The following is a 19795-nucleotide window of genomic DNA, read 5'->3' as shown; positions in this document are numbered from 1 at the left end:
GTGCTTCTGTCCCTCTAGGAGCTGACAGTGTGGGCCTACCCCACCAGCCTGGGGCAAATAGAGGACAGTGTAGTGTGCTGCATTAAAGACAATCCAGTTCTTCCTCACATGTTCCCTCAATGTTAACCTCTCTTTACACCTTCCCCACCCATCTTTTTCCTCCAACTTGCCCCCACCCCTCTCCCTCACCTCACCATGCTTCTCTTCTTGCCCTACCCCTCCCCTCTATCCCTTCCACCCGCCCCTTTCCCCTTCTCACTTTCCTTTCCTCCCCCTACCTCCTTTGATCTTTCATCGAGATGAAGGTGAGGAAGAGGAAGAGCGTGACGGCCTGTGGACCCCAAAATGTTGTAGGCTACATTGACCTCTTACTGATAGAACAGTTCTGGTCAACAACAGCCCTTCAGACCTCACCTTCACCCTGCTGCTTAACACACACTCCCCGGGTAGGGAACACACGCACACACACACACACACACAGTGACAAACACATTGATATACACACAAGCTCATACATAAACCCTTTTTTTCTATCCCCCTCTCCTCTGCTCCTCCAGGATCTGTCATTCAGTCCAGCAGGTGAGTTGACTCTGAAAGCCAGCGGTGGCCGCTGTGCGGTTGAGATCGAGTTCTCTCCCCATCAGCACATATCTCCCTTCACGGCTGAGCTGCAGGCGGAGTGTGTGGGCCTGTTGCGCCCCCTGCTGACCATCCAAGGCTGCTGCCAGGTAGGTGGTGTGGTGCATTTCCTGTCATTTCACAAGGCAAAGAATTTCAATACTATCATCTTTACTTAAAAATGGGAGCATGTCCATAAAAAAGGTACTAAAAAAAGTGAACTGCCCTCCTTAAAAGTAGTTTTTGATGTGAGGGTGTTCTCTTTTTGCTTGAACCCCTCCAAACCAAAACCTATGAGATCACCTACCGACCACTGACCATGGCTGCTGAGGGCAAAAAACACCTGGTAGAGGAAGACTAACCATTAAAAACACACCTAGCAGAGCGTCACTCGGCCTTTAAAAAGACTTTGTAAAGAATGTTTAGTTATATAAGAAACACCTTGTATAAAATGTCTAGTCTTGTGTAGAAAGCCTAGAATTACAACTAAAGGCCTTGTATTGAACCCTGGCCTTTAAAAGATACAGTACATTGTAGATAAAGAAATGAAACACTTTGTGTAAAAAGACCAACCTGTAAAAATACCCTTTACTGAACTAACCTTTGAAATGCTCTTGTAGAGAAACACTTGAAAAAGCTTTTAAAAACATCTTGTATGGAAAGACTAACCTTTTATTGACTATTGAACTTTGTTTACCCCAACCTCTTTCTGCCATCCTGTAATCCTTGACCCTAATCCCTCTCCTCTCCTCTCCTTCCTTCATTTCCTCTCTCCTCCCCCCTTCTCATCTTTGCTTCTTTTCTCTCCTCTGCTCTCCATTGCTGCTCTCTCCTCTCTTCTCCTCTTCAGTATTCTCCTCCTTCCTTGTCCCTGTTTTTCTCCTTCTCCTTCCCTGACTATAAACCTATTCCCTAACCTCAACCTCAGATCCTAACTTGTTATGTCTCTCCTCCTCCTCTCCTCAGGGATCAGTGCTAGGGCATCACGCATGGGGAAGCCCATGCGTCCCAGGATTTTCTTTGGACAAAATTAGGCAAACCACCTTAACAGCTCGACTGGCACTATAGAATAAGAAAGGCCACATCTTGCCATGAAATATAAAATTATTACAATTATCGCTGGTGTGGCCAAATTGAGATAGCGCAGTAGAATAATTCCATTCATTCTTCACACAGAGGCAATGCTCACCTCAGACATCTATTCTGAGGTCAGTTTGCCTTTACCAGTCAGAGATGTTTGTTTTGTTATTGTTTAATAAGTTTGTTATGAGCATGCGCCTAAGTTGCGACTGTTGAGGCCCATTCACACCTTGAGCGACAACTAGCTATAACACACTGCGCTCCATCAATCCATGTCATCCATCGATGGATAGGTCTCATTGATGGATGAAGGTAAAAGGTAGGCTACTTGTGGTCTGTACTGGGCTAGATTAGGGGGTTATTCTTACCAATATCTGTCATCCAACAGCTTGTAGGATATATTTCATATATTTCGCTATATCCATCCAAAGGCGGCATGGCAGTTATGTGCTTTCCACCTGCAGCATCTAATTTGAACGCATTTTAAAAGCGCTGCGCAATTACGCACACCTCAACCAGTGTACCTTGATATTGCATTATGATATGTAAGTAAATTGATAAACCAGCATCAGGCTCTTGCCAAATCGGTACACACACCTCTGTGTTTTTGTGCACACATGGTAGGCTATTCCCCGCAGCTTCCAAGTTCTACAGTGCAAATCATCAGGAATAGGCTACAGGAGACGGACGGTGACACTGGAGACGCGCTGGACACAGCGGCTCAGCTCCATCCAAACACAACAACTGCATGCCTCGTCTCCTTCCTTCCAACAGGTTTCCCAATAGTAGAACCTGGAGCATGCCGTATTGTAATTGTAATAGAGATATGCATATGGATGCGACGAACAACATGATGTGGTAGCGCACAATCATGACTGTAGTTTTGATTACATTTAAAGTGACGGGACAGGAAACGAGTCATTTTTTATCAGAGCATATGATACCTGTGCCACGGCGGCGCGACGGGACACCGGAGCTCTCCTCTTGACTGATGTCTCACCTTCATGACGGGGGAAACCCAACGCAGTGTTAGAAAAAAAGAGGGAGACACCGACATGACATTAGAGGAAGATGCCCAGGTTTCCTAAATGTGCCTTTTGTTTTTGGAAGAGTGAACCTAACCATGCATTCAACATTTCACATTCATTTGATTTGCATGAAAAAGCATAACAGACTGAAGAACAGACTAGACAAGTTCTTTACTCTCATTTTCTGACTCGGGGTATCAGACAGTGGGTGCGGCTGTAGAGGATGGCTGTGCGCCACCGGCGTCTCCATTGCGCCCCGTGCGCCACGAAGCCATAACGCATCATTATTTTATAACCCTGTGACACCCAGTCTAACTGCTTCACACCTTGAATTTGTCACAATTATTCGACACAAATTGGGGCTCTGCTAAAAGAATGTAATGCACTTAATTGAGACTGATTTAAACCATATCAGCCTATAATGAAATGTAGATGCTTTTTGGACAAGCAATAGGCAACAACGGACATTCAGTGTACCTCACCTGTCATAATGGACAGAAGGCTCATGTTCCGTCCAAAAGGTTCCGTCTCCAGGGCGATGGGACCTGTATAAAAGCAGACCCGAACACTCCAAATTATCATTCTGCACTTCAGCTTTTGTCGGAGACTGTCCAAATAATAGCTAGTGCAATGCAACGTGCGAAGTACCAGTTCATTTCCAGTTTCATCCTCCCCTCAGAGCAGGACCATGCAGGTACTTCAACTGCTCAGTAATTTATCGCCCAGAGCAACCCGGCCGTAATAAACTGCAACAGCCGCGGGTCGCTGTAGCAAGCTAGCTTAATGCTAAGTTTGTACAACATGGAAAACATTGTTTTTGCCGCAAAAATGACACACAATTAAACGTGAGACACTCGCTGAGAAATGTGTTTTGATTCAACAACATGACCAAATTTCAAAATGTGGGTTTGGTGAAAAAATAAAAAATAAAAGAAATAAGGCGAGTCAAAGTTAGCCAAGCTAACTTTAGCTCACGTAACGTTAGCTAGCTACATAACTTGGATGAAAACAGACGGATTCGTTAAAGTATGAGCCTAAGAAAAACAATTACTGTTTTTGTTTTTGTTTTTTACTGTTGTGACCCTCTATATCTTACCAGCCAAAGGGTTGATCTTTTAAAAAAAAAAAAAATTAAATTACCACTGCAAGCTAACGTTAGCTTATGTTGGTCGTTAGCTAGCTACTTGCTACTGTTTAGCTAGCGTAATGTTAGCTAAAAACGATTTCTTAAAACCGTGAAAATGTGCAGTTTTCAATTAGAGTTGGCTGTGAATTGGATGCTGGCTAGATAGCGTTATGTGTTGCCAGTTTAGGTTAATCAAGTTTGTGTATTTATATAGCTCTTTATTACAAGCATGTCTCAAAGGATATAGTAAGTAAATTGACATGTAAAAACATGCAGTTCCCGCTGGGAGTCATTTATTTTATTGTTATGAACATCAGGAAATGGGTGGATTTTGGTGTTAGATTATGTAATTGTGCCTCTTTACAATTCAGATGGAGGCTTGATCTTAGTTCAACTGTTTTACATATGGAAATTTGATATCATTGATTTTCTAATTGACACTATAATTCTTAGATGTTAACATTGGAGTGCAGTTTATTAGTAAAGCATATCCAGGCAAATCCCAGGGGGGAAAAAACGTAACTATGGGCATATTAAATAAACCACAACAATAATAATAATACATTTTTATTTGTATTGGCATCTCAGTGGGTATCTCATTAGGGCACCCATCATTAGACCCAATGAATTCTCTTAGTCCTAGTCTACAAAAATATTTCAAAGTCAGTATATGTTTCAAAAGCATTATAATGTGTGGCTAAAATTAAGACCTTTCACAGACAGAATTTGCTTATTGTGCAGATAATCACAAAGAGTGATGTGAATTTAGGTGCATGTAGATTTATACAAGTCTCTCAACTATAGAGCTGTTTAAGCTTTCTCTGGAAGCTTTTGCCATGCAGTCCCACTGACGAACAAATTTTTCTACCATTTATGAAATAGCCCAGCATCTTACTCAATGTACATTATTCATGTGTTTGACAATGATCCAACAACTAATTCTTACTGAATATTTTTGCTTGCTGAGAGAGAAAGGCACAGGGTCAAGTGACCAAAACTTCAGGTTCTTATAGCAAATAAATAGATTTCCATTTGTCTTCTACAAGAGAGTGTTATGCCTTTCTCTCTCAGCATGCTATTTTGGATTTAACGTTGCATCGCTCATTTTTGTTGCTTGAGCATAGATTTCTTTTTCAACAGTGCTGAATATTTGAGCTTAGATATTTTCACATCTTTAATTTTTCCTGAATCACTAATGAAATTTCCTGTTTTTACTTTTTATTTCATGTTTTTAAGAAAGGCATGTAGTCAGTTAAATAAAAGTAATTCATGACTCATTGTGTTTTCCATTTAGATGGGCTGCTAACAGTCATCGGGCTAGTGATGCATGTGACCAACCTGAGGAACCGTCCTCTGACTAGGGACAACATCTTTGCCATCGGTCAGGTGGTCCCCACCCTCTTCCGCCGCCTCACCGGACAGTCCAGTGACTATTTTTGGATTAACCATGAGGGGGCCTTCGAAGCGGACCTGCTGACTACCCCCTTCGTCTATCCATCCCAGGACCACATGGAGAACACACCAGTCAATCAAACAACCGATACATATTCCTTCACTCTCCTTGCCATTCTAGGTAGCAAACTTTACACTATAGTAATTTAACTTTCAAAGATGGATAATGAGAAAATGACAATTATATTTCTGTCTGTTTACAAGTTAAATTCACTTGAACACATTAGTTCTTCTTTCCCAACATTTTCACAACACAACTTGCCAGCTCTGCGGTTCAGATTGAACTATTTGTGTCTGTCTGTTTGATTGTGCATTTGTTTAAAGTGGCCTGGCCTCCCGGTTGGGTGGACTTTTCAGTTTTTAAAGAGTAACTAAACCCCAAACCCAAATCTGTGGTGTAGCCTGACATCTAATGGCGAAAAGTAGGGTAGATGGAGGGGTAGGGTAGTAGATGTCAGGCTTCACCACAGATTTGGGTTTGGGGCTTAGTTACTCTGTGATTTTCCTGAAGGGCCAAACACTGCAGAGCTGGCAAACGTTAGTGTAATTGTTGACAGGGATTAGTGGGCAGGTGATCGACATTAATGGACCCGACATTAGTGGGCCCACCCAGTAATTTCTATGGTAGGGGAAACACTGCAACCACGAAACAATGTAATAGGATAAAAGTTCAATGACAACAAAGTATGATTCTGCAGAATTATGTTTATTTCTGAACCACAAATCTTTCTAGCAATGGCATTGGCTTGCTAGAACCTAAACAACAATTTAAAATGTCATTACAAAGTGCAAATAATAATAAATAGCCTAATAATTTTGATAGAGAGCTTGTGAAATTGTGATGGGCAAGCCATCTTATTTGTGATTACTACAGCAGAGTAAGATATAGCTGATATTGCGATGAATTTTCCTGCCCCACGATACGTATTGTCACATTTTTGTATTGCGATATATTGAATTTCAATATACTGTCCCATCCCTAGGTCCTGTGATGGAAGCACCGGCAGCTGTGATCATGTCCACAGCAGCCTCCAGGTCTTCAGCTCGCTCCCTTGTGACACCAAGCCACCCTGACAAGGTCGAGCCAGCAGCCCTGAAGGTGGACCCCAGGAACCACGTCTGCCTTATGGAGGTGATTGATTGCATTTATTATGGGCAAAAAAATAATCAAACATGTTGAAGGACTTACATTGAACCCAGAGGATGGCACATGAAAGTGTTACACAAACTGTTATTTCCAATGTGGTCTTATTTCCAAGGTGGCGGGCAGCCGTTTCATCAGGGTCATCTCCCCAGTCTGCTGCCCTGTGAGAGGGGAGCTGAAGGGTCGGTGGAGGCTGACTGACTACAGTCCAGAGGGCCACATGCTGCTGTCCGTCTTCTGTACCTTCCCCAGGTTCGATTGTTTGTTGATACAATTTGGTTTCTGATCTGCTGAGTGGGCTGTCTCAAGCCAGCAGAGTCAGCCGTCCCTTTAGCTGTCCCTTCTGTACCTTCCCCAGGCCCAGAGACGTGCCGATGCGTCAGAGTCGGAGGAAGAGGAAGGCTAGCAGCGATGACAGCAGCAGCAGCCCCCCTCCTCCCAAGAGACATCTGAGACTCTGATTGCATGTACTGTAAATAGTATAGTTTTAGACATAAATAGGTTTTTGGAGATTTGGTAGTCAGCGTGATACACTGTCCTCAGATCTCGGTATGATTGTTAGTTGATATAATTCAGTTTCTGATATGTTGAGCGGGCTGTTCCAAGTCAGTAGAGTCAGCCATCCCTTTAGCCTATAGGTCTACTTGTTGATACAATTCGCTTTCTGATCTGCTGAGTGTGCTGTTCCTTGCCAGCAGCTGCAGCCTCCTATGATTTTACACGTAAATACTTTTTAGAATTTTATGGTAGCTGGAGTGAGTTGTGGTATACTTTTCTCAGGCCTTGGTGTAATTGTTTGTTGATACAATTCAGTTTCTGATCTGCTGAGCAAGCTGTCTGAAGGTAGCAGACAGTTCTTGTTGTCTGAAAGTATTGATATAATTTGATTTCTGACCTGTTACATACTATATAGTCTACTGTATTAACTGTAAATTGTAAAAGTAAGTAAGCAGGTAAGTCAGTAAGTAAGTTTAACTTCATAGCACTTTTGAAAACAAGAAGTTACGAAGTCCTTCATGGAGAAAAGCAGCCAATACCACCAGGCTTCACTCTCTTGTCCATCAGCCAATACCACCAGGCTTCACTCTCCTCTCCATCAGCCAATACCACCAGGCTTCTCTCTCCTTTCCATCAGCCAATACCACCAGGCTTCACTCTCCTCTCTATCAGCCAATACCACCAGGCTTCACTCTCCTCTCCATCAGCCAATATCACCAGGCTTCACTCTCCTCTCCATCAGCCAATACCACCAGGCTTCTCTCTCCTCTCCATCAGCCAATACCACCAGGCTTCACTCTCCTCTCCATCAGCCAATACCACCAGGCTTCTCTCTCCTTTCCATCAGCCAATACCACCAGGCTTCACTCTCCTCTCTATCAGCCAATACCACCAGGCTTCACTCTCCTCTCCATCAGCCAATATCACCAGGCTTCACTCTCCTCTCCATCAGCCAATACCACCAGGCTTCTCTCTCCTTTCCATCAGCCAATACCACCAGGCTTCACTCTCCTCTCTATCAGCCAATACCACCAGGCTTCACTCTCCTCTCCATCAGCCAATACCACCAGGCCTCTCTCTCCTCTCTATCAGCCAATATCACCAGGCTTCACTCTCCTCTCTATCAGCCAATACCACCAGGCTTCACTCTCCTCTCCATCAGCCAATACCACCAGGCCTCTCTCTCCTCTCCATCAGCCAATACCACCAGGCTTCACTCTCCTCTCCATTAGCCAATACTACCAGCCTTCACTCTCCTCTCCATCAGCCAGTAACACCAGGCTTCACTCTCCTCTCCATCAGCCAATAGCACCAGCCTTCACTCTCTTCTCTTTTCCATCAGCCAGTACCACCAGGCTCCACTCTCCTCTCCATCAGCCAGTACCACCAGGCTTCACTCTCTTGTAGCTGGGCACTCTCATTGTATTTCATTTTGGCATTTTTGTTTTAGTGTTTCTATAGTTTTATGAAAGGGTGGTTGTATATTAGTTGTTATTGGTAAGTGCATTCCTGATCGGCTGTCTCTCTGTTCCCTCCTATGTTCCGGTGAGTCCTGTGACCCAGCAGACCTGAGCATCTGTGGCTGCTCAGCAATCAAGGGAAGTCCAGTCAGCGTCTTTTTAAAAAGGGGCTCCGGACTTGAAGAGGGAAGCTGTTCCAGAGCAAGTGAGGCTTGGCTACTTCTGCAGCAGATTTATCTTTTGCATGCACACAATGCTCCCTTGTATTTGGGCTCCTTTTTATGTGCTTGTATGCTTTTAGTGCAGATTTTATGTACAGGCTGTCAGCTGATTAAGCCCCAGCTGTAATCAGCTGACAGCCTGCTGATCGAATCAGCGTTTCTAATCAGTCATTCACCAATCACAGCCCATTCTCACATCAAGGCGGTCCATTTAAATATGACTCCCTTCTACACTGATCCTTGCTACACCAATGCTGCCTCATTCACCGCTGCTCCTGCTGGCAAAGCTTTGCCTCCACCACCCCAGCCTCCACCTTTCTAGTTAAGAGTCTTAACATGGCTCAAAGGTTAAAATTCAATGTATAATTCAATGGTTAATGTATTCACTGTCTTGCTTTGGGCCCACTCTTGTACACCCTGGGGTTAAATCTATGACGAAAGTGTTCCTGACTGAAGTAGCCATTTCTGATACATTTTCCTTCATGACAGGATGGGCTTTTTTTTTTTTTTTACTTAGAAACATTTTGTATAGATGGAAAATTATCAAGTTATAAAATATTTTGGTCCCTGCATTCTCCTCCATGAATGCAATCAAGACACATGAGAGGAACAGGCTGACAAACAAAAACGTGGATAATTGCCTGCGCATCTCATCAGATATCCAGAAAATTGTGACAGACGGGAGATGCAATTTTCACATTAACACTACACCGCCCATAGACAACGCAGTGGGCGATGTGAATTTATTTGTGTCATTTATTTTTCTCCTCCTTTAATAACATTTGCTAAAAATACAGACTGCAAAGCATAATGTGGTTTTGTAAGTAATAGACCTAGAAAAGGAGATATTTGAGGCAATTTTTACAAATGTGGCACCCAGCCACAGGTGCGAATTGCTCTCTCGTCCGATTTGAATTGCTATTGAATTGCATTCTTATTTCATGAAGACATGTCATTATTGTTATTATTGTTAAGTCATTCCATTTTCAGCACCAGGCGGGCGCTGTCCACAGCTATTGATTGTATTAACCGTTTCAGCACCACATGGTCACGCCGCCTGCCTGTTCAGTTAAACGCAGCCGTCATCCAGCCTCATCATAAATTAAATAGCCTATAACTTGAGCATTTTTATTTGGACATTATATTGGGGACTCTCATAGTTGGCCCAAGACAAAGAAATTAAAAAAATAAATAAAAAATAATTAAAGAATTCCAAAATAATGGGGGGCCAAAAAACATTGCCGCCTGTTGCCGACCCCTGTCCTAGTGTTTAGCACATTTATACAGGTAGTTGCCTATTCTGATACATTTTCCTAACTGACAGGATGGGCTACCTTAGTTTTTACCACATTTACAGAGGTAGCCTAGTATCCTATTGTGATACATTCTCTGACCTAAAAGGATGAGGTACCCTTGTCTTAACCACATTTACACACTTAGTAGCCTTTTATGATACATTTTTCTAACCGACAGGTTGGGCTTCTCTAATCTGTATCACATTTATACAGCTACTCTAGTTTGTACCACATTTATACACTTAGTAACCTTTTCTGATACATTTTTCTAACCGACAGGATGGGCTACTCTAGTATTTACCTAATTTATACAGGTAGTAGCCTATAGGCCTATCTATGTAAACCAGATGTAGGAGTAACCCTTTTCCCTAGAAACATTTTAATAGAATGTATTTTAAGTATATTTATACATGTAGACTATATGTATATTCTAAGTTATATTACTATAAGTATGTGTGTGTGTGTATACATATATATATATATATATATATATATATATATATACACATATACATATAACATACACATGTACATACATACCCACAACTGTTATTTTCTCTCAGATAATAATTTTCTTTTACGGCGCTTTCATGCCATTATTGTGCTTGTTTATATGAGAGCTAATGGCCACCAAGGGAAGCTATTTATTTCTTTACCAGTAGGTGACTGAACGCCATCTACTGTGGATCAAAGAGTCAAGTCTCCTGTAGCCCATGTTGAGAGAAACATCTGTAACTTCACCGTGGCTAAACAGTTTCAACAGGCTACTGGAGGGACACATGTTGTTACCTCTCTGTCATATTAAAAACATAGGATGATAGCGCATTTGTGGTCAGGTTGGCCAAGACATGATGCTATTTTGTTAATTAGCTAGCAAAAGTTAGCGATTTAACTAGCTTCCAGGTCAGTAAACAGCCTTACCACTAATTCCAAGAGCTCTTCTGACCTGACCGGTATGTCACGTTTCTTTTCAACATTTGTATAGGCGATGGTCTTTGTCAAATAGCGCCGGTGTGTTTTTATAGTTCTAGTTCATGCCTGTATTACCGACCGGGCATACAGGGCACATGCCCTGGGGCCCCAGACCACCAGGGGCCCCAAAATATTCTGAGTTCTGTGTCCATGTTCAATGCATTTTGCAACATTTCACTAATTTCAATTGAAATGTGCAGTCAGGTGGGACCCTGACACACACTTACCTGCCTCAGGCCCCTAACTGTAGGCCACAGGGCCCAAGTCACAGCCTCTAATGACATTGGGGGGCCTTAAACACGATTTATTTTGGTGCTTCATTCTTGCCACCTGTCACCTCACCTCCTTAAAGCCACAACCTGCAGTCTAAATGTAAACACTCTCTCTCCCTCCCGCTTGCCTCTCTGTCTCTCGCTTGCTCACTCTCCCATTTTCTGCCACTGGACTGCCTTTTATTTTTTTTTCATGACAATTTTGGGGAAGCTTAGCTTCCCCTAGCCTCTTAATAGTGCCGCCTATGCCTGTTTTCTCATCTTTGCCTCTTTTCTCTCCTCTCCTCTCCTTCGCTGCTCTCTCCTCTCTTCTCCTCTTCAGTGTTCTTGTCCTTCCTTGTCCCTGTTTTTCCCTGTTTTTCTAAACCTATTCCCTAACCTCAACCTCAGATCCTAACTTGTTATGTCTCTCCTCCTCTTCCTCTCCTCAGGGATCAGTGTTTCTCTCCTTCCCTGATGGTACAGGCATGCTGTACTCCCTGCAGGGAACTGCTGAGCCTCCCAAGGTGGAGGCCACCATTATCCACGAGCTTCCTGCCAAGACTCAGCACACAGAGCTGCTCCCTGTACACAACTGGCTCACCAAGCTGCAGAGGTACAACACACACACACACACACACCTGCACCCATGCATGCATGCTCACCATGTATGTGCGCATATGCGATGTGGACAGGCTGGTTTTGTGTTCAAACACATTAATATATGTATATGTGTATATATATCTATAGATATATATACTGTATATCTCCATCCCCTTCAAGAATGTCTTCCTGCAGACTGCTGCCTTCTCCTTCCAGGTGAGGACACAGGTGGGACACAATAACGTAATAACCAGATCAAGGAATGAAAACCAAACCAAAAAGAGTGTATGATTCATTCTGTCAGCCAATGTTAAGCCAGCTGGCTTAAATTGAGCTTTTGACAGTTAAAGAGAGCGGTGCAGTCTTGCTCCTTCAGTTGAGAAAATTTGTCTCTGACCTTGTCCTTCCATTAGTGATCCTTCCTTCTCTCCCTCCTGCCCCTCTCCCTGAGTTAACAAGCCTGTTTTTTACAGATTGTTTACACTTACATACTTACATACTTTCTTTCTCTTTCAAATTCTCTTTTGAATTGTCTTCCTCACTCTTTGTACTGTAGTGGAAACACACACATACTATTGCAATGGGAATAGAGCTCAACAGTGACCGCCCACTTTTGAACAGCTCCGGTTTTGGAAGTGAACTTCCCATTCATTCACTCCATTGATGTTTCAGAAAAATCCTTATATAAAGAGTTTTAAGCCTGGAACCAAGCCAACCAACTACGAGATGAATTGTGACCATAAAACATTTGATTCGGAGCAAAACAAATTGGAAAACAGAAAAACAGGCAAAGGTTGGTTTTTTTTGCCTTTTTTTCCGTTTTCCAATTTTATTTATTTTTGCTCCGAATGAAATGTTTAATGGTCACGATTCATCTCGTAGTTGGTTGGCTTGGTTCCAGGCTTAAAACTCTTCATATAAGGATTTTCTGAAACGTCAATGGAGTGAATGAATGGGAAGTTCACTTCCGGAACCGGAGCTGTTCAAAAGTGGGCGGTCACTGTTGAGCTCTATATCATGTAACAATAGCAGGGGACTTGCTGTACAATGCACCCACACATATCCCCTACATCAATAACTTTCTCTAAGCCTGAAATTATTGCTATTGAACTCTCTCTCCCTCTGCTTCTCTCCCTCTCTCTTGCTTGATTCAAAAAGCCTTCTCCATCCTTCATTCTATACCTTTTTAATCTTTATCTAGGGAGGTTTGTGAAGCATGCTTGTTTTCCACAGTGCTGTGCTCCAGATTCATGCAGTTACCCACATTTAGCATTTAGGAGCAGCTGGCTGCCTCACAGGTATTTATTCTGCTGCTCTACATGATGTTTAATCTATAATTGACCTAATCTAAGCCTCAACCCCCTCCTAGATGGACAATCCATGCTTCAGCGTGAAAGGGGTGGACAACATCCGCTCCAAAATGACCCACAACATCCTGGTGACATTTGAGGCCCCTCCTGCAGGCTCTCGGGGGCCCTGTTTTGGCAAGCTGACCGTCTCTACCCAACGCTCCGAGGGCCTCGGCAAAACCTGCTGCTGGGTCTACTACCTGAAGGGCTACTGCCCCGAGACAGGCCAGAGGGAGAGTGTGTCATAGAGACACAAACACACACACACACAAGAACACACACAAGAACACACGCACAGACGCCAAAGTACAAACACACATAGCCAACCCTTTAGACTCAAGATACAAAAGAAACTTTTATATAGTTTTACAGATTCCTAGTTATTCATGATGCCTCAGTTATGTGTTATGTAATCTATTCAACGCCTTAATTATAAAATACCAAAATACCACCCAGAGTAGCCCTTTGTGTATTGTGTTTTGTATTGCTAGTGTTCATAGATGTGCCTTCTTATGTTTTAATGATTAACTGAATAAATTCTGCAGAGAAAACCTGCCTTGGCTTGTCATTACACGCTCATGTCCACAGGGGGGCAATCATGCCAAGTGTTCTCACCACATTCCTCTAGTACTTCCTCTATCCCAATTCTAGTGGCTCAGAAATGGGTTAGATACATAATTAACCTGATATTTTGCCCTTTTGGTCATCCTGATAACCTGTGTCCTAAACTGTCAACTCTTTTCCACCAGGGGCTAATTTGTCCACACCACACTGTGTGTGGTTAGAAACAGCAAGTAGCAGGGTAGACTAGCTGCTCAGCTGAAAGGGCAGAGCTGGGGGAGCCCCTCATTACCAAAGGTTAGATCTGTCGCATCACACACACACACACACACACACACACACACACACACACACACACACACAAGCAGCCCTAATGAGGAGCTGGACTAATGAATTGACGGACACTCCCCTAACTGCACGAGAAACTCCTCTGATACTCACCTGCCAGTCCTCATCCCATGGGGACACAGCTAGCTGCACCAGGTCCATTAAAGTGGTGTTAGGGAAGTACAATGTGGTCTTCACCCAGTTTAGACATTACATATGAGGGGAAGCATGAGGTGATGTGTTAATAAAGGGGATGGATGACATCGTCTTTCTTACACCCTTACCTTGCTCTCAGACAACAAAATCAGGCCTAAAGGAGTGACAGAGTGGTGCTGAGTGATTACATTGAGTTTATTCCAAATACTCCTTTGTGGTCTCTGGCTACATGGATGGATGTTACAGGGCTGCTGCCAAGATTAGCAAAAGAAAACCTATAGTCATTCTACAGAACATTTTAAAAGGATCATATACAAAAATCACACCCAAACTATACATAATATTTTATAGAATAACGATACTAGCCTATATTAGATTAAAAAAAAAAAAAAAAGAATGGCTCACAATTAGGTACCTCAGACACACCATACGTCCCTATATGAATATTACAGATATTTTTCGATAGATAGATAGATAGATGTGGGGTGGATATGTAGGGTGGGTGTGTTTTGGGGTGGGTGCTGTGATGTAATAGGGGAGGTGGGGGGGGCTCCTCTCTCTCCCCCATAGAGCGCAGCATGAGCGCTCCGCAGCAAAAGGATGTGTGAGCAGGCAGCGCGCTACTGCAGGGACGGAGTCCACAAACTGCTCAACAAAGAACAAGCCAAACTCCGGGCCCAGGACAGCCGAGAGCAGCCCAATCCCGTGGCCGGTCAGGACAGCGAGTCCGCGACGGCAGCGCAGTCCGGAAACAGCGGCGCCCAGCCCGGTGGAATCGACGGGCTCGTCCGCTGGATCGTCACCAAAATGAGCGACAACAAGAACATCTCCAGCCGGGAGTACGCCGGGAGCAAGGAGGAGGTGGCCGTGGCTCAGGAGCAGTTCTTCGCCCCCGAACCGCGGAAAGGCATCTCCGTTATTTTGGATGTGAGTATGGAGACTGACCCGCGGGGCTGTAGGCTGCGGTCTTCCTGATGCTTTGACAGCTCGGGTGGGCGGGCGGGTGAGGGAGAAACAGATCCGGCGAGCGGCGCGGAGCGGACCGGTGCAGTGCGCACTTACGCACAGATGATGTTACAATTTACCGTTGAGGCGTTTAGCGGGCGCTCTAATCCAGAGCAGGCAGGGCTTTGTCTTGCTCTGACACTTGGACAGGACACGTGGTTGTCGGGGATCAAACCTGTGAGCTCCCGGTTAAGGGACGCTCTCTAAACACTTGTCCACTCTGCCGCCCCATCCCGCTACATAAAAAATAGATTGCCCACTCCATTTAAAAGATATTGGATATACGCCGCGTAAACTTTAACAGTTCAATAAATATTGAACGGTGACTCAGTTGGCCAAAGAAACTGTTAAGCCTGGCTTGATTTGTAAATCCTCTTTTTCCATATCATAATAGACCACAAAAATCATTCTACGGTCAAATCAATGACGCTATTCTGTGTAGCCCTACTTGGGTGTTTTGGTTGTGTTTTTATGTCCGAGGAAAGTCTGAAGCGCACACCAACGCACTTCGCCATTACTACACCTATCCATGTTAAGTTCAGCATCAGTGCTGAAAATGTTCAACTCGTTTATCCGCGATTTAAGCTTTTTTTTTTTTTTTACTTACAAAATTAATTTCTATGAAAATATATTGTTCCCTTCTCCGTAATTTTTGTTTAATTGTCCCGATCGCACCCCTGCATTACAGACGCTATCATAAACCATAATCACAAGACTCTGTCCTATCGTGATATAATGCATCAATCTATGTTTCTTTGCTCTGAGGCTTTTTATAACACATATACCTAAACTTGTTAAATGATGCAGCCTACTCTACGTGGCAATTACGCAGCGCAGCATTGATTTAGGTCGGGGCATCAATAGTAGTAGATTATTTTTCATCAGCGCCCTAGTACATTTTCTCCTCGGAGATCAGCTTATATTGCTTTAATGGTTTAAGGGGGTAAAAAAAAAAAAAAAAAAAAAACTTATAAGGAAACTAGTTCAGTTGCTACACAGACCCTGACCACGACCTAGATAGACTGATAGATTGATGAGGAAGAGGTGTGTGGAAATTAAAACTAATTATGATCAAGTCCGGAGGGCCAAATGTATCCCAGTAAACTAATAAAGGTGAGTGTGTGTGTGAGAGAGAGAGAGGGAGAGTGAGAAAGAGAGAGGAAGAGGGGGATAGCTTAATTGGAAGCCCCTCCTCCTCCTCCTTTATGTAGCAGACCAAACAGCAAATCGTCCAGAGCATAGATGCAGCCCAGCAGTGTTTCATAACCTCTGAGTCAGGCCCCATAATGGCTCTGTGGCCTGTTTCTGCCGCTGGGAAGTCTGTTTCTATTACACTTAGTCACCCTGCAGACTGCGTGTTTGAAGTTTGGGTCCTGGTCTGAAAATAGAAAAGAAACACCTTTTTTCATTTGCCATTACAATCAGGATACGCAAACATGGGCCGGGCCTGGTTCTGCACTCGGATGATGCTGTGTGTAATGTGTGTATGCGGTGTGGAAAGTGTGCATGATGCCCCGCCCTCTGAGAGAGCTGGGGAAATCACAGCCTCCTTCTGGCATTTTCTTTCCAGCTCACTTTCCCGCATTGGCTTGAACTTTCAAATGTCAATCGCATTTGCCATTTCCCGATATTATTGAACCCAGAATTATTATCATGGTGAAGGAGTCCAAGACAAAGGGTTTTGAATGATGTGTCTGTGTGTGTGTGTGTGTGTGTGTGTGTGTGTGCCTGTTGGCAAAATTCTCCTCAGTAACCCCACTCTGCTGATTTCCACCTCTTTCTCATCTTTCACCGTCTCTCTCCCTCTCCTCCGTTGTCATAACCCTGCTGCACCTTTCTTTTCTAGCAACGCTGCCCTCTCATCCTTCAGAGCTCCTTAACCTCCTCTCTTCATTTCTCCTCTCCTCTCTCCATTTGTCTCCTTCTCTTCTCCCGTCTTTCCTCTCTTGTTATCTCCTGTTTTTTCCCCCCTCTTTTCTCCTTTTCTTCTTTCATCTTCCTCTCCACTGCTCAGCCAGGCTGGGAAACATCCATTCTTAATAAGGTTAGGCGATACAGCATAGAAAATTCTCTCTCCCTCTCTCTCTCTCTTTCTCTCTCTCTCTCACTCTGTTTCTCTCCTGTGTTTCTATTTCGATCTGTCCCGCTCTCTCTCTGTTTCTCTCCCTCGCTGTCTCTCATTTTCTTCTCACTCTGCATTTCTGTTACAACTCTTTACACACACACACACACACACACACACACCTTCCGCCTCCTCGCCGCAACACTCTCCCTCCCCTCCAAGCGTGTCTTTCTCTCCGGCAGCTCCGGAGCTGGCTGTTTCTGCAGAGTTGAGAGCACCCCAGGGTGCAGTCAGAAAGCAGAACAATGGCGAACAGCTTGTCATTTGGAACGTCGCTCATCTGAGCCGCTAATGACATTCGCTCTGACCTGTTCAAACGGCACCAGCTGTTTTTAGGAAGGCACCCCCCCCCATATCTACAGTTTTCTAAGAGTTTTTGCACACAAAGACGGACGAGCAAAATCATTTTAATGCAAGTTCAACAGCTTGAGACAATGAAGAGCTCCATTGGCACCGTTAAGTTTTGAAACCTGGGGAAAAAAATAGAAACAGAAATGAACAAGATCGTAATATAAAATGACTTTTGACCGTCCATCTACATTGCCACCAAACGTTGCCTGTGCATCTCATTAAAACGGCAAAACACTCCACTTTGAACAGTAAAATACTTCCTCTCCTTTCCTTTCAACCTTGCTGTGAACAGTCGGCGAGGGAGGTCTGTGAGAAGAACGAAAAATCAAATCCATGTCTTATTTTCCGACACACTCGCATGGATTTTGATGTGCAAATACTCTTTGAAGTTTCATTCGCGTTCTGTTCCTCTCAACCCGCCAGGGGAAGAGAATCTGTGTGTACTTTTTAGACTTTTTTTATTTTTTTATTTTTTTTTCAAATTTCAAACACTGCCATTGTTGTTCACAGCTCCTCCCAGAGATCAGAGGTAGACTTTGGCATCCTGTCTGTGTGATGGGGGTTAAGTTGAGGTCAGTTCCGATCTATGATTTGAAGGCAAGCCTAGCTGCTCCGGCTGTTTAATATCCACCTGGTCTCAGAGCTTCTTAGCATTTTGTGAACACTGTTGCCGTTTGAAGTCAGTGGAAACCTTTTGAATTTCCACAAGCGTCTTCCAAGCTATTGTCAGTCTATTTTTGGTGAATGGCTGCCTGTGTGTGTGTGTGTGTGTGTGTGTGTTGTGAGAAGCGAAGGTTTGTCCCCTTTATTTTTCATCTGAAGTAGAGGGAAACTGGGTCACCCACATTTTGACACTCCCCATGCTCTTTCAACCCTTTACTAATGAATGTTCACACATATACAGTGGCGCAGGGGTGTGTGAGTCCTCTGCTGCAGTGTGTGTGTGTGTGTGTGTGTGTGCGTGTGCTATTTCGAATCAAAAGAGTTCTAACATATATAAGACATGATATGATGTATAATATTTCAAACAGATCTGACCTTTTCATTATCCACTCAGTGAAAGACAATCAAACGTCTGTGACCCTTTGCTGAAAAAGAAAGTCTCTTGTTCAGTGACATTTAAAATCCCCCTTTTTGCTGCGAGACGTTTAGCAAAATGTCAATGACAAGTCAATGACTGGTGAGAAGTCGGACCAGAGCTGTTTCATCTTTCCCTCTGGTTTCTGTGCGGATCACGCCGGTTCTAAAACTTGAATGCTATTAGAATATGAATTATGAAAATATTCTTTTGATTCAAAACGCGACGACAAAAGGTTGAATAGCGGAGATCTCGACGACTTTACCTTGCCAATGCAGGCTGTGTTGCACATTCAGCCTCACCATCTCTCTCTGTGCACACACACACACACACACACACACACACACACACACAGCACACACACAGCACACATACATACCTGCCTGCCACTCCCTCTCGCTTTCTGTCTACCTACTACATCTACCTCGCCATTTTTTTCTCTCTCTGTCTTCCCTCCACATTGTCATTGTGCTGTTTTCTGTAAGTCGTTGCCAGTAGGAGCGGTTCATAACACACACAAAAGCTCAGCTGAAGCTCTGATAAAAGCTATTTCTTCAGGAACACAGAATCAGCCCTGCCACTTTCAAACCCATATCGAAAGCAGCACTTTCACTGGAGCTATAAATTAGTTCCCAGAATAGTAGCGTGTGTGTGTGTGAGAGAGAGAGAGTGAGTGCAAGAGCACATGTATAAAGCAACTGATCATCAATCAGCTATAGATCAATGGCTTTGTTTAGTGTTCATATGTGTGTGCACGCATGTGTGTATGTGTGTGTGTGTGAGTGTACTTGTGTTTGTGTCTCAGCGTTTATCTTCTGTCAGACTAATAAACTTCTCAGTCCCTTGCCTCCTAACAAGTCTCACACACATCACTGCACATTATCTGGCTGAGACACACTATTTACAAGTGTCTGTGTGTGTGTGTGTGTGTGTGTGTGTGTGTGTGTACTTTCATGTGTGTCTGATTGAGTTTCAGTGTGGACTTATGTGCCGTATTGATTTTGCCTAAAATCAACAAAATGATTGGAAGACTGAACATTCCTATTATGTGTTATTTACCCTCTGGGTTCTGTTTTTATTGCGAAGAACGGGTACAAT

General features: G+C 43.6%; 1 protein-coding gene across 1 annotated transcript in view; it reads left to right on the top strand.

Annotated features, from left to right (window-relative positions):
- The first annotated feature begins 14741 nt into the window (after nucleotides 1-14741).
- necab2 (N-terminal EF-hand calcium binding protein 2) overlaps nucleotides 14742-19795 on the top strand; it is a 98685-nt gene continuing 93631 nt past the window's right edge. The window contains exon 1 of the mRNA XM_071524212.1: nucleotides 14742-15068. Within this exon, the coding sequence (XP_071380313.1) occupies nucleotides 14742-15068 (327 nt within the window). The remainder of the gene's footprint in view (nucleotides 15069-19795) is intronic.

This window comes from Centroberyx affinis, unplaced genomic scaffold (genome assembly GCF_046629955.1).
Source record: "Centroberyx affinis isolate AG114_WGS23_722 - 3 ecotype Tasmania unplaced genomic scaffold, CSIRO-AGI_Caff_v1 ptg000103l_1, whole genome shotgun sequence".
Classification (NCBI taxonomy): domain Eukaryota; kingdom Metazoa; phylum Chordata; class Actinopteri; order Beryciformes; family Berycidae; genus Centroberyx; species Centroberyx affinis.
This window is presented reverse-complemented; position numbering and strand designations above follow the sequence as displayed.